We start from the raw sequence: 15,431 nt of genomic DNA on the forward strand, positions 1-15,431 counted from the left end.
ATTTATATTTTCTTTTTGAGCTTTCAGGCTGAATTGAATGTGGTAAGACCATGAAAAAAAAAAAGACCATTTACCACCAACGCCAAAGCAACATCTCTGTCAATTACATTGTTTGCTGGTTGGCTGCACTCAAAAGCAAACACAAAATGCCACGTGACTATGACTAGCCTAGTCCAATTCACGATGACTCTCATGAGCCAGTTCTTTGAATGAATCACAAAACGAATGACCAACTCACCTGTTATTGGTTTGAATCAGTGTTATGAATCATTATCTGAGTGAACTCACTGAATCAGGTAGAGAGGTTACTTAACTACCATTTCTCACTCTGAACCTATAGAAATAAAGAGCTGTCTGAACCGCAAACAGAGACGTTACTGTCAGTCATGTCCGACTCGAAATGAAGCAAGAACCGCTTTGCACCACAAATTTTGTATTTACTGGCTACTCTAAAAGCAAACATTCAGCGCACTACGGGACTAGTCCGATTCACAAACGAATGACTCTTAAGAATCGGTTCTTTGACGGAATCTCTCCAAACAACTCACCAACTCAAGCGTTATCTGTTTGAATCATTGTTACGAATCATTTACTGAATGAACACACTGAATCAGTCAGTGGTTACTGAACTGCCATCTTTCAATCTAAATTACTTATGTCCAATGGCGTAGATTTGTCTTGAACATTGGGGGGATTACAGTGTAAATAATTTACATTTCCACTGATCATGGTATAAATTTTGGTTTACTCCCCCCATCCCCCGGGAATCTACGCCCCTGCTTATGTCATGTCTAACTCAAAATGAAGCAAAACATTTTGTGTATTTCAAGGTTTGTAAAACTTAAATCAGTCATTACTCTTATTGTTCATATGATAAAGGAATATTCCGGGTCGAAAATTGAGTCGAAAATTATTTCGACTCACCCCTCCTTTATATATATATATATATATACACAAGCAAATATCAAGCTTACGGCAAGGCACTTACAATGGAAGTGAATGGGGCCAATTATTGGAGGGTTTAAAGGCAGAAATTAATTTTTCTGTTAAAACTTGAGTATTATTTGAGCTGTTGTTTAAATTGTCGTTTTTATGGACGTTTTAGGGTTTACAGCATTACATCATCATAGCAACAAAGTTGTCAAATTGGATATAACTTTACACACAAAAGGTTAGGAAGCAGTTTTATCACACTAAACTCATGTTAGCACGCATACTGTTTACATCGTGTTGTTATTCTTTTAACGTTTACGGATTGGCCGCATTCACTTCCATTGTAAGTGCCTTACTGTGACCCAGATTTTTACCTTTTTGTATTAAGAAAAGGAGGGATGAATCGAAATGATTTTTTGTGGTAATCAACATTATGACATGAATGTTGTTGATTAAACTTAACTTGTGCTGAACCCAGAATATTCCTTTAAAGATTTAAAAGACACATTTGTAACAAGGCTTTTTTATAATAAATGATATTTTATTGGGGGGAAATAAAATTATTAAACATTTATATATTCCTCTGCAGCAAAAGTAGAATTCTGAAGGACACACTGGTGTATGTATATGCACATGCATTAGTCCAATTTTTGCATAGTGAGGTCTGATATCAAAAGGTTTCTAGTAATGGGGAGCCAGTCTTTGAACAGGCAGGTGAAATAGTGGAACCAGGGGTAAAACGCCTCTTTCTGACGGGTCGCTCCAGCTTTGATAATGTTCAGGGCGGCTTCACTGGCGGGATAGGCAGTCATTGTGGTGAAACTTCTGCAGAGCATTTAAAAGAGATAACAATATTTATGGGTGAATCCAAAATGCATTTTTCTCTACTGATGGCCATACAAAAGTAGCTGTATTCTGACGGAATAATGTACTGTCCATAATATTATAGATCACCTAGGTAACAAGATAGATTTGCCAAAGGACAGTGTTTCAAATTAATTCAAAATGTGCTTCCTATAATATCTTGCGTATTGCACAGCTTTAGATGAAAAAAACTAATTATGGCAAAATTGAAACCCACAGATGTGTTGTACAAGGACAGCACAGCATTTGAAGTCTACACATGTTTGTTCTACAATTGAACATTACCACTCAAGTAATTTGATGTACTACAGACAAATAGGCTAAATTTTAGTTCAATTTGAATATCTTTTTGTGTTTAAAATATAACTTTTCCATATGAAAATACACAAATTAAATAAATTAAATGCAAATGTTAAAACTATGCACACTATTTTATAACTAAAGTGATATAGACCCCATAAAATGTCAACTTTTTTAAAGTAAGACACTGTTCACTTTTATTTCATCATTTTTCCATGCAATGTAAGTGAATGGTGATTGAGGCTAATATTCTCCCTAACATCTCAATTTGTGTTCCACAGAAGAAAGAAAGTCATGAGGGTCAGCAAATGATGACAAAAGTTTCATTTTGGGGTGAACTATCCGTTTAAGAGTGTTAAAGCAACCAAACACAAACCTGATCTTATTCATTGCCGATTCCGTGTCGATGAGTCCAAGGATCATAATGGTCACAGATACGTTACTCTTCTGGATGGCCAGTTCGTTCTGCAGTGTTCCGAAGAATCCATTCATAGCAAACTTAGTGGAGGTGTACGGAGCCACAAATGGAGTGATCAGCTTACCTGAATCAGGGAAGAAATTGGATTTAACCTTCGGCTTTTAATTGCTTTACCTGAATTTGAGCTGCCAAAGCAGTTTGTATGAACCTTGCATTGTAAGGTAATGTATTTAGCTAGATACAAATGCTTACATGAAAACACAAACAGTGCGCAACAAAGGGGTACGTGGCATCAAGACAGTTGTTCGTAGCATATCCCAATGCTGTCGATATGCTGTACTTTCCCATCACCAGTTAAGTACATACTTTTAGTGTGCAAAAGAAATGTAAGCGCAGCGTAGTTCTAGCGGGAATACTAGCAGCTGTACATCATTGCACCATTAGCTAGGTAACTCCTAGCCAATCACATGTAAGCCAATGCTTTATAAGTCTGCTCACAATCTATCACATTGCTGTTTCAGTGTGCAAACACGGCAACCTCCACCACCCCACCACCACCAGTTGAGTCCCGTCCTGCACGGGGGTAGGCTCCTCGCCCCTGCCTCCTATCTCCGGCAGGATATGACGGTTCCGACGCAACTTCTTCGGACCGCCAGACGGGGCTTACGCCAAAGAGAGACATTACATTTCTCTTTTATATTTATCAAATAAATGTCACTTAAATTTCACTCAAGTCTGCGAGTCTTCCTGATAGAAGTATGCAAATTGGGACATAGCCAATAACTTTACTTCTGTATAGTTCTATCGAGACTCCCCTCACACATTTACAAACACGTGTGCACAGTGACCAATTACAGTTTCCATAATCATGTTTTAATGTCTAGCCACAGAGCTACAAGAGGTGCCAACCAAGTCATGACTCACCTGCCAGCGATGACACTACGATTATGGAACCGCCCGATTTTTCCAGCACAGGAAGTGCTGCACCGGCCAACTGCACGTAACTCACAAAGTTTACCTGTGACCAATGAAATTTCCTGCAGTTCCATTCAACTCTGTTTGACTGTATTGCTGCTTTAAATGAATCTTTTCCTTTTTAAAACGTAACTTTCTCCATTAATATTTAAATACCTAGCAACAGCAACAGTAGAAATGTACACATTGCAATTGTGCAACAACAACATTACCCCACAGAAACATATGCATCACCTGCATGAGTGATCTGACGTGATCTGCATCTCTATTCCAGAACTCAACGTTGCTGTTTCCAACATGATTCAACACTAGATAATCCAGTCCACCTGTAAGACAGATATCAAAAGAACCACAAGAAAGATATTACATTTTAACAAAAACTTAAGAAAAAAAAAAAATCTTTGGAATAGCATGCACTGATGAATAATTCACATTAAGTCTGGGAATGTGTATAAAGTAAATAAACAGGGTCCATTCTGATTTCATTTGGATTTTAAGGAGCATGTGCAACGGAATAATTTCTCACCAAGTTTGTCCACAGCGTGTTTGATGACTCTGGTGGGGTCAGCAGGATCAGACATGTCTCCGGTCACATACATCACACGTTGTGCGCCTAGTTTTACACACTTCTCTGCCACCTGTACATCAACCAGGATAGCTGTTATCAGCGGTTTGTTTTGGGCCTTATTTTAAGAGCACTAGCGGCAAGCACTTAAGTCATAAGTGCAAAGTCAGTGGGCATGACCATGAAGTTTTGGTATTTTTGTGCAAGCATGCGCTAAGTCTAGGCGCATGTGGGTTTGGCAAAATTGTGCGTGCAAAACGCAAATGGGCTAGGTCAAGTGCAATTTAATTCTGAGGTTCTTCTTCAGTTATTGAACCATCTGCGTCCTATTACAGTATATAGTCCATTCCTTGTCAAGCACCAGCGATATAAACAAAGACAGCACATTCATAAGCAGTTGGTTGTGTGAATGGACTGTATGCAAATAATTCGAAGAATAGAAATATGGAGTTATGTTCTATTGTTCATTAACTGTGTCCAGTGGCAGGTTTAGGCATGGGCGACATGGGTGTGCAGTTTGCACACATACACTCACATACAGCACAAACACTCCCGCCCATGCCCACTTGTGCTTTCAGCTGGCACAAACATTGTGCTTAGAATTAGCGTGCTCATGAAAACTGGAAAACATGTAGCACACGGTGGTTGTGCATAGCGCTGGGCTTGGCATGGCCACAAAAATAGAGCCCTTTGTTTTTATGTCTGTAGAGATTATTTCTTAAGTAAATTTCTTTAAAAATAATAATAATAATAATAAAATACAGTAAATTCTACACAATACAAAAGGTTTTAATTTCATTATATTTTGTTTCTTTATAATAATAATTATTATTATTATTAGGATTCCTCCGGGAGGAGAAAACCTATTGTTTTTGTTAGTATTCTTCTTCTTATTATTATTATTCCAATAATTGCCCAATAACTCATGATCTCCTTGGTAAAAAGTTTTGAAATTTGGCACATTGATACTACAGCCCACAAGTAACTACCACACCAAAAATGGCGCACGTGAGCTTATAGGTGGCGCTACTGGCCACACCCCAATTTGTCCATTTTCAAAGTGATGCCATTTCCACCTCATAAGTCCAAAATTTCTGAAACAAAAAACAAAAAAGCTTCTAGAACCCATAAAGTCCGCCATGATGGATTTTCCTGTACAATACAAATTTGTCCAAAACTACAAAAATCTACTCCTCCTGAACCATAGCTCCAATTGACTTGAAACTCAGTATGTATGTGTAGGATATATGTCTTTCAATTTAATATTTAGCAAAAATGAATACAATACAAAATGGCTGAAAGGTGCGCATTTATGTAAATTGTCTCAATATCCATGTCCAAAAAATCTAATGCCCTTTTGACTAATGTTTTTTACAACCTAACAGGCTTCAAGATGACATCACTCTGAAGTACTGTGCAAAATTTCACCTTGATATGTCAAAAGATGACAGAATTACAGTTATTTATCGCTAACGAAAAAATAATGCTTTACAAATCCGCTAGTCATAAACCCGATACTTTGATTCATTCACGAGTTCATATGAAGACTCTTGCGATGTTTAATAGTAAATTCATGAAATGTTGTGTACATGTGAAGTACATGTCTCTACCATGTCAATTTTGACATAATTTGCAGTTTTGAGGAGGAATCCGCATTGCTGCTTGCAGCTTTAATTATTATTATTTTTGCACATGGCCCAATAGTAAAATCCATGGTACATGAAATAAATCCATGGATGAGAGCATTATATTTTACATAAATACAGCTAAAAAACACGTAAAAAAATTGCGATAGTAGTAGAAGTTAATCGCGATTAATCGCCGATTTTGAAAGTGCTAAAATTGGACTCTATATACTTCTTTTCCTGTCAAAATGCATTTATTTCCTTCCTAAGAAAGAAAACAAAACAATATGTAAAAATAATGCTTTATTAAAAATTTTCAAACAAAGCATTCCACAGTATAAAGATAAAAAAATGCACTAAAATAGCACCAATTCAGGTAACATTAAACATTCCCCAAAGTCTAAGTAGGAGGTTGACTAATTAAAAGAACTAGTCCCCATAGGTTGAGTATTCATTGGCATGGGCTTTAAACCTCTTAAACTCTCTTAATCCACAATAATAATCAGCCGGCAGACTGTGGCTATCTGCTTTGCTACAGCAATCGTGAAGCCGCATTCACGCATAAACACGTAAACATTTTAAATTAATCGCACAAGTTAACGCATTAACTTTGACAGCTCTAAACTAAATACAATTTATAATAAATTGAACAATGAACCTAAATTTATAAGAAACACCCAATTTCATATAGCTGAGACGAAAACAGCAAATCTAAATCTAAAAAAAAAAAAAGATGCAGTTATTTTTATGGGGAATCAACTAGTTCACTTACATGAACCATCTGAATGAATTGAACTAAAATGAATCTGACTTCCCAGCACTACACACTTACACTTACACGAACCAATTCAGTTAACTTACCAACGCTACAAATGAGAGAGAGGACAGTCTGTGAGCGCATTGGATTATTTCATCTCACGTTTTGTATATAAATAAACATGGCATCTACCCTGACTAAGATTGTTAACTATATGACTGTGTGTGTCTTAAAGCAGTTTTTTGAACCAATAATATATCTGAAACATAAAAACTGTGATAGTGATAGGGTTGGGACTTGAGACAAAATAGCTAACCTTTTTTAAATGATCTTCCCTTCTTGCGGTAATGACGATCTGTGCTCCAAACTGTGCATAATGGTAGGCCATCTGCTCGCCAATCCCCTTGCTGGCCCCTGTGACCAACACTCGAGCCTTCCGAACTGATTCTGTAGGAACACACTGGACTGTGTCAGTTAGGAAGTGTCTTAGGAGATGTCTTCAAATGTACATACAGTACACAATATACTAAAAACTGTTAATGTAAGAATTGCATTAGAAAAAAAATATTATAAAACCAAGTGGAATCTGCAAACAAATGATACTTTGAGCTTTTCTCAAACTAACTTCACTTTTCTCTCAATGACTTTTAATCAACTGGTGTGGCAGTGATTTTTTGTAGTTGTATTAAGTCCGTTTCCCTAAAGTTGGCACACTAGCAGATAAACCACAGATCATATTATACACATATTCTACTGATGTAATGTTAATTGAAGTCAAAAGCTAACTTCATAAAAAAATTTCAGTGGCGTGACAGTAGCTAAACCATTTTCAAACTGTGTAGCTTTTCCAGTAACAAGCTTTATCCAATGAGTAGCGGTGTAGCCGGTCAGTTCATCTTGACCACCGAGCAAGAACTAAACAGTCCTCTCTCAATATACATGTAGCACTGGGAAGTCCAAACCATTTGAATACCTTATTCACAGTAGTAGCATCTTTGATTTTTTGACGTGAATGAAAACGAGGCTGTGAGGCGTAGACTTAACAGTCTCTTCAGTGGCATGCCCTGTATAAAGCTCCTAGATCACATCTAATTTTCCGAAAAAATTTTGTCTACTGAAATTCCTTGGAAAGCAAGGGCGTAGCCAGGAAATTACTTTTGGGTGGGCCTCAATAAAAACTGATGGGCTAAATTTTCGCCCAAATTGTAATTATTTTTTTTTTTACCGAATTTTCATTCAAACAGTTCTTTAACACTCTATAGAAATCAGAATTTATGCATTTTTTTAAAACTATTTTATCAATATACACTGGCAGCCAAAAGTTTGGAATAATGTACTCATCAAAAGTTCTCATCAAAAAATCCTCCATGTGCAGCAATGACAGTTTTACAGATCCTTGGCATTCTAGCCGTCAGTTTGTCCAGATGCTCAGGTGACATTTCACGCTTCCCGTAGCACTTGCCATAGATGTGGCTGTCTTGTTGGGCACTTCTCACGCACCTTACAGTCTAACTGATCCCACAAAAGCTCAATGGGGTTAAGATCCAGAACACTCTTTTCCAATTATCTGTTGTCCAATGTCTGTGTTTCTTTGCCCACTCTAACCTTTTCTTTTTGATTTTCTGTTTCAAAAGTGTCTTTTTCTTTGCAATTCTTCCCATAAGGCCTGCACCCCTGAGTCTTCTCTTTACTGTTGTACATGAAACTGGTGTTGAGCGGGTAGAATTCAATGAAGCTGTCAGCTGAGGACATGTGAGGCGTCTATTTCTCAAACTAGAGACTCTGATGTACTTATCCTCTTGTTTAGTTGTACATCTGGTCTTCCACATCTCTTTCTGTTCTTGTTAGAGCCAGTTGTTTTTGGTCTTTGAAGACTGTAGTGTACACCTTTGTATGAAATCTTCAGTTTTTTGGCAATTTCAAGCATCGTATAGCCTTCATCCCTCAAAACAATGATTGACTGACGAGTTTCTAGAGAAAGTTGTTTCTTTTTTGTCATTTTTGACCTAATATTGACCTTAAGACAAGCCAGTCTATTGCATACTGTGACAACTCAAAAACAAACACAAAGACAATGTTAAGCTTCATTTAATGATCCAAATAGCTTTCAACTGTGTTTGATATAATGGCAAGTGATTTTCTAGTACCAAATTAACAATTTAGCATAATTACTCAAGGATAAGGTGTTGGAGTGATGATTGCTGTCTAGATTTGATCATAAATGACTTTTTTCAAATAGTGATGGTGCTGATTTTTACATCAGTAATGTCCTGACTATACTTTGTGATCAGTACAGGTGAATTAAAGTACCAATTTCCTTCCAAAACAGTAAAATCTGTACATTATTCCAAACTTTTGGCCACCAGTGTATATTTAAAGTCAATGAATAATCTGTAATATTCTGGGTGGGCCTTGGTCTAATTCCCACCCTTGGCTATGCCACTGTTGGAAAGATGTGTTTTGTTTTTTTCCCCTCCAAATTTTTCATCAGCAGAACGATCCAAAACACTTTAAACAACAGTATAACCCACTGAAGGGAGTGTCGTCATACCTGTCTAAAAATAAAGATGGCACGGCCTAAGGATGGGCAGATCGATCCTAAAGTATCGATACTTCCGATACTGATGTTGTATCAAAAATATAAATCCTCGCACAAAAATATTGATTCTAAAAAATAAATACATAAATTTAAAACTAGGGATATTATTATCTGGTTACCATGAACATGAACAATAATCATAAGCTTCAAAGTGAAATAAAAAGGAAAAACCATGGTTTTACAACAATAATATTGTAATAGTAACCATGGTTAATTGTGTCGTAACTATGTTTTAAATAAATCCAATGGTTAACCTATAGTTACTGTAGTGAAACCATGGTTAATTTTGAAAGGGTAAACAAAACAGAAGTCTAATAATTTTCTGTTTAGGCTCACAAATGTAAAAAAAAAAAAAAAAAAAAATATATATATATATATATATATATATATATATATATATATATATATATATATATATATATATGACTTGAATTATGATTAAAAATTATATTTAAATGACCTATTTTATCCCAAATAATAATAATAATAATAAAAAAAATAAATAAAAAATTAATTAATAGAACTTTCAGTATTGGTATCGGTATCGACGATATTGGACTTGAAATTATTGGTATCGGATCGAAAAGAAAATAAGTGCTATCGTCCATCCCTAGCTACTGTCAATAAGGTCCATGAATCTGTTCATTCGGACGGTTCATGTAAGTGAACCGGTTAAGTAAACGATTCACTAATTCACATATGTAGCACTGCGAAGTTGAATTTATTTTAGTGAATCGGTTCGTTCAGATGGTTCATGCAAGTGAACCAGTTCGAATAAATGATTAATTGATTCACTTGAGCCCCTACACATAAGTCACATATAATTTTTAGTTAATTGCTGCTGTTTATCACTGTTTTCAACTTTAGTTTTATTAAGTGTGAATTTATTTATCTTCAGTGTTTAATGTAGTGTAGGTTGTATTTAGTATTTTTATTTTAAAATGTATATACAGTACATTGGATTTATATACATACAGTAGATGTATTAATGTAAACAGATAAATAGTAGATAGGATACTATTCTAAATGTAGAATTAATAACATCTGATGTTAAAAAATGCTTAAAGGGATAGTTCACCCAAAAATGAAAATTCTCTCATTATTTACTCAACCAACATCATGATATCCCATGTGTGTTTGACTTTCTTTCTTCAGCAGAACACATTTGAAGAAAAATAGAAAAATATCTCAGCTCAGTAGGTCCTTAAAATGCAAGTGGATGGAGATTTTGAAGCTCCAAAAATCACAGTCAGCATATACATCATCTATACGACTCCGGCTGTTAATTTAATGTCTTCTAAAGTGACACAATCGCTTTTGGCGTGAAAAAGATAAATATTTAAGTACTTTTTTAAACTCTAAATCATGCTTCCGGTCAGGAGCGGTATGTGCGTGTGATGTAATTGCATTGGCATTTGAAACACATGAGAACTGACGCACGTGCATCACAGCCGGATGTGCAGCGCTGTTTACAAGTGAGAAGGAGGAACGCTGTACAGTAGCTTGGTTGGTTTTGGTTTAGATCTGTATTTATCTGTTTCTTTACTCACAATGGTGCGTTTGTGTGCTTATCCTGGATGTCTCAACTGAGTGGAGAACGTGAGATTACATCTGTATCTATGGCAACATGAGTACATCACACAATAGACCGCTTGGACGCCACCCTCTCGTGAAAAGTTGGATTATAGTTAAAAAGTACTTAAATATTGATCTTTTTCACACCAAAAGTGATTGTGCCACTTTAGAAGACATTCATTTAACAGATGGCGTCGTATGAATGACTTTAATGCTGACTATCTGTGATTTTTAGACCTTCAAAAGAGAAATTGCATCCACTTGCATTTTCTGGACCTACTGAGCTAATATTTTATTTCTATTTTTCTTCAAATGTGTTCTGCTGAAGAAAGAAAGTCCTACACATCTGGGATATCGTGAGGGTGAGTAAATAATCAGAAAATGTTCATTTAAAATGAACTATCCCTTTAAAATGCTTCAATGTAGTTGGTTGGTTGTGGTGAAGCTAACTGCTGCTTTTTTTTTTTTCAATGGCTGTAGTTGTAGCTACTTTAAGCTTCCCCAATACTGGTTAATGCATTGTATCATGAATTAACAATGAACAACATTACACAGAATTTATTTTATGCAGAATCTTGGAAATTACAGTATGTAAACAAAATGTATCAAAATATTATTGTTCATTGCCCATATTAGTTCATAATGCATTAGCTAATGTTCATTTATATCTACAACTTTCAATGTAAAAAATATATAAGTAGGCCTATTCGTAGAAATTAACATTAACCAAGATTAATACATTTGGTAACACTTTACAATAAGATTCTATTCATTAACATTAGTTAACTACATTAGTTAACATGAACTAGGCCTAACAATTAACAATACTTTTAGAGCATTTATTAAGTATGGGATAATCGATGGAGGACAGTACAGTATGTGCATTAATATGGAACAGTGATTAGAACTGACTAGAAATTCCTGTGCATTAAACTGTTTTAACACACGCATTACTGCCAGTCAGAATCGAGTATTCGAGTAGACCACTGTATAATCTTGGATAATGCTAATTTATACAAATATTAATACATTTTCAAAATGATATATGTTATAGGTTAAAGGGATAGTTCACTCAAAAATGAAAATGTTCTCATCATTTACTCTCACACCATCCCAGATGTGTATGACTTTCTTCTGATGAACACAAGCGAAGAAAAGTAATCCATAGGACTCAAGTGGTTAAATCTGTCTTCAGAAGCGATATGATGGGTGTGGGTGAGAAACAGACAAGTAAGTCCTCTATCACTATAAATTCTCCTCCCTGCCCAGCAGGTGGTGATATGCAAAAATAATGCAAATCAGCATTAACAAAAGAAGAAGAGTGTGAAAGTGAAAGTGGAGATTTATAGTAAAAAAATTACTTTTTCTCTCCCACACCTATCCTATCGCTTCTGAAATCTTCGTTTGTGTTCAGCGGAAGAAAGTCATACACAACTAGCATGGCATGAGGGTGAGTAAATGATGAGTGAATTTTCATTTTTGGGTGAACTATCCCTTTAAAATTAGTTAATGCATTATGAACTAACATGAACAACTGCTTTTAATAAATTAACATTACCCAAGATTAATCAATGTTGTTAAAAATATTGTTCATGTCATAATACCCAATGCATTTTTAACAGTACTGTATTGTTGCCAGTAATTCTGCATTGTTCTTTGTTATTTCATGTTAACAATTCCGTTTACTTATGTTAATGAGGAAAACCTTCATATTACGACTGTTACATAACACGGATCTAGATTTAGATCAGGTATTCATGTTACATTTAAGAATCTAATAAGGTATAATGGTACTGCAAAATAAAATAAAAGCTGTTGTTCTGACCTGGATCAAAGGTGTCCCTCCATGTGTAAGCCACAAGGGCAGCACCCAGAAGAAATAAGCTCAAATATGACATCATTTTCACTCTTTTCCTTTGTCAGAGGTAGAGATCAAACTCTGCATGTGAATGCATTCAGAAATATCTTGTGTGCACACTGGCAGATACAGAAGAGTCATAAACTTAGAATGATCAACCAATTAACACTGCCTGACATTTATTACACTGGATAATGTCCGACAGTTCATTGCTCGGGAGGTTGGAAGTCCTTGAATGTTGTTTACAATTCCACTTGCTGCTGGATCAAAGGGGAAAACTTTTTCCTTTGAGTATGTATATTATAAACCCTGAAATTGTAAGGCATAAAATAATGTGCTTTTACATTGTGTTTCATAATGCATGTGTGAGAGACCTTTCTATTTAGAAGTATAAGTCACATGACTAGCAAAGACAACAATCTTTAGTGCAAAAAATATCTCTTTTATTTATGATAACATCATTACACAAACAGAAAGGATTAACAGTTTGACAGTCCTCAATATCACCTACTGAAATGTAACTTTGGTAAAAAGCAGCAAAAGAACAGATTAAATAGGAGAACCAGAGGAATTGGCAGAAGCTCGCTGATCGCACGATAAAACACATCTACAAAGAAGCCAGAGATAGAATTACTCATTCACAGATAGAAGAAAACTGCAGAAGCCTGTTGAGAATTGTGAAACCTTGAACATTTCAACAGCCTGAAATTATCAAATCTTTTTGTTGAAATACAATACGTGTTTTTAAAACACGGTGGAGAATACACAGAGAACTGCCAAAAAGAAGAGCAGCATCAACATTCTGCAAAACAGCTACTTTAGTTTTCCATGGGAGAATGAAACTCAAACAGGTTTAGAATGACATGAGGGTTAATATAGTGAATAATTTTCATTTTTGTTTGAATCATCCTTTAAATGAGTTGTGTTCTTTAAAATGACTTACTGAATATCTACCTACAACAAAACCATACAATAAACCACTTCTGACTTTGTGAATCACTAATGTAATTAAGTCTGAGCCATTTTAACCACATGCAAAGAAAAAAGTGGCATCAATTTACTAATGGAATCCTTAAAATGTACATAATCACACTGTTTATGAGCAGGTCTGTTGTAAGTGGTGGTAATTTGGATGGGATCAAATTACAACCAATCATATGAAACCTTAAAGTCTGGTCAAACAAAAGTATAAAATTATTTTAGACTTAAATAAGTTTTGATGCTGTCAAGCAAACCATTCTTGTACCTTTTGGTGATGCCAATCAGGTAAGGCAACATACAGTTGTGCTCAAAAGTTTGCATACCCTAGCAGAAATTGTGAAATTTTGGCATTGATTTTGAAAATATGACTGATCATGAAAAAAAACAAAAATAAACTGTCTTTTAAGGATAGTGATCATATGAAGCCATTTATTATCACATAGTTGTTTGGCTCCTTTTTAAATCATAATGATAACAGAAATCACCCAAATGGCCCTGATCAAAAGTTTACATACCCTTGAATGTTTGGCCTTGTTACAGACACACAAGGTGACACACGCAGGTTTAAATGGCAATTAAAGGTTAATTTCCCACACCTGTAGCTTTTTAAATTGCAATTAGTGTCTGTGTGTAATTAGTCAATGAGTTTGTTAGCTCTCACGTGGATGCACTGAGCAGGCTAGATACTGAGCCATGGGGAGCAGAAAAGAACTGTCAAAAGACCTGCGTAACAAGGTAATGGAACTTTATAAAGATGGAAAAGGATATAAAAAGATATCCAAAGCCTTGAAAATGCCAGTCAGTACTGTTCAATCACTTATTAAGAAGTGGAAAATTCGGGGATCTCTTGATACCAAGCCAAGGTCAGGTAGACCAAGAAAGATTTCAGCCACAACTGCCAGAAGAATTGTTCAGGATATAAAGAAAAACCCACAGGTAACCTCAGGAGAAATACAGGCTGCTCTGGAAAAAGACGGTGTGGTTGTTTCAAGGAGCACAATACTTGTTGACCCCTCTCCAAACATAGTGCTTATGGTTGTGACCATAAAGCTCTATTTTGGTCTCGTCACTCCAAATTACAGTGTGCCAGAAGCTGTGAGGCATGTCAAGGTGTTGTTGGGCATATTGTAACCGGGCTTTTTTGTGGCACTGGCGCAGTAAAGGCTTCTTTCTGGCAACTATTGTCGTATTCGTTGAAACAACCACACCGTCTTTTTCCAGAGCAGCCTGTATTTCTCCTGAGGTTACCTGTGGGTTTTTCTTTGTATCCCGAACAATTCTTCTGGCAGTTGTGGCTGAAATCTTTCTTGGTCTACCTGACCTTGGCTTGGTATCAAAAGATCCCTGAATTTTCCACTTCTTAAGTGATTGAACAGTACTGACTGGCATTTTCAAGGCTTTGGATATCTTTTTATATCCTTTTCCATCTTTATAAAGTTCCATTACCTTGTTACGCAGGTCTTTTAACAGTTCTTTTCTGCTCCCCATGGATCAGTATCTAGCCTGCTCAGTGCATCCACGTGAGAGCTAACAAACTCATTGACTATTTATACACAGACACTAATTGCAATTTAAAAATCCACAGGTGTGGGAAATTAACCTTTAATTGCCATTTAAACCAGTGTGTGTCACCTTGTGTGTCTGTAACAAGGCCAAACATTCAAGGCTATGTAAACTTTTGATCAGGGCCATTTGGGTGATTTCTGTTACCATTATGATTTAAAAAGGAGCCAAACAACTATGTGATAATAAATGGCTTCATATGATCACTATCCTTAAAAGACAGTTTTTCACAATTTCTGCCAGGGTATGCAAACTTTTGAGCACAACTGTAGTTTGTTCTTTTCTTTGCAACTGAAATTAAATTTCACACAATGTTTTTAATCGTTTGACTTCGAGACGTATCAGAGCTACACTTGTCAGCATAAGAACAAAGTGCGAATGCTACAAGCAAAAAAGTCCTAATCAGCTACATGAATAG

General features: G+C 35.8%; 2 protein-coding genes across 2 annotated transcripts in view; one reads left to right on the forward strand and one right to left on the reverse strand.

The window, feature by feature from the left end:
- The window catches only part of LOC127440676 (CUGBP Elav-like family member 5), a 224,955-nt gene extending 221,541 nt beyond the window's left edge, over window positions 1-3,414 (forward strand). The window contains exon 12 of the mRNA XM_051697413.1: window positions 3,037-3,414. The gene's annotated coding sequence lies outside the window, so the exon portion shown is untranslated. The remainder of the gene's footprint in view (window positions 1-3,036) is intronic.
- On the reverse strand, window positions 1,460-12,651 carry hsd11b1lb (hydroxysteroid (11-beta) dehydrogenase 1-like b). The gene is made up of 7 exons (XM_051697432.1): window positions 12,437-12,651; window positions 6,754-6,884; window positions 4,017-4,128; window positions 3,725-3,816; window positions 3,440-3,533; window positions 2,474-2,639; window positions 1,460-1,758 (listed from the first exon to the last, which is right to left on the reverse strand). The coding sequence occupies exons 1-7, from the start codon at window positions 12,510-12,512 to the stop codon at window positions 1,572-1,574; spliced, it is 858 nt and encodes a 285-aa protein (XP_051553392.1). The 5' UTR covers window positions 12,513-12,651; the 3' UTR covers window positions 1,460-1,571.
- Window positions 12,652-15,431: the final 2,780 nt, after the last annotated feature.

This window comes from Myxocyprinus asiaticus, chromosome 5 (assembly GCF_019703515.2).
Source record: "Myxocyprinus asiaticus isolate MX2 ecotype Aquarium Trade chromosome 5, UBuf_Myxa_2, whole genome shotgun sequence".
In the NCBI taxonomy this organism is placed as follows: domain Eukaryota; kingdom Metazoa; phylum Chordata; class Actinopteri; order Cypriniformes; family Catostomidae; genus Myxocyprinus; species Myxocyprinus asiaticus.

Bases quoted from the DNA above. Each gene is read 5' to 3' on its own strand.
- hsd11b1lb (XM_051697432.1), bottom strand. From the start codon at position 12,512: ATGATGTCATATTTGAGCTTATTTCTTCTGGGTGCTGCCCTTGTGGCT. The intron at 4,129-6,753 runs GTTAGCTATTTT...GTTGATGTACAG, and splicing joins GGGAAGATCATTTAAAAAAG to GTGGCAGAGAAGTGTGTAAA. The intron at 1,759-2,473 runs GTTTGTGTTTGG...AATGCTCTGCAG, and splicing joins TCGGCAATGAATAAGATCAG to AAGTTTCACCACAATGACTG.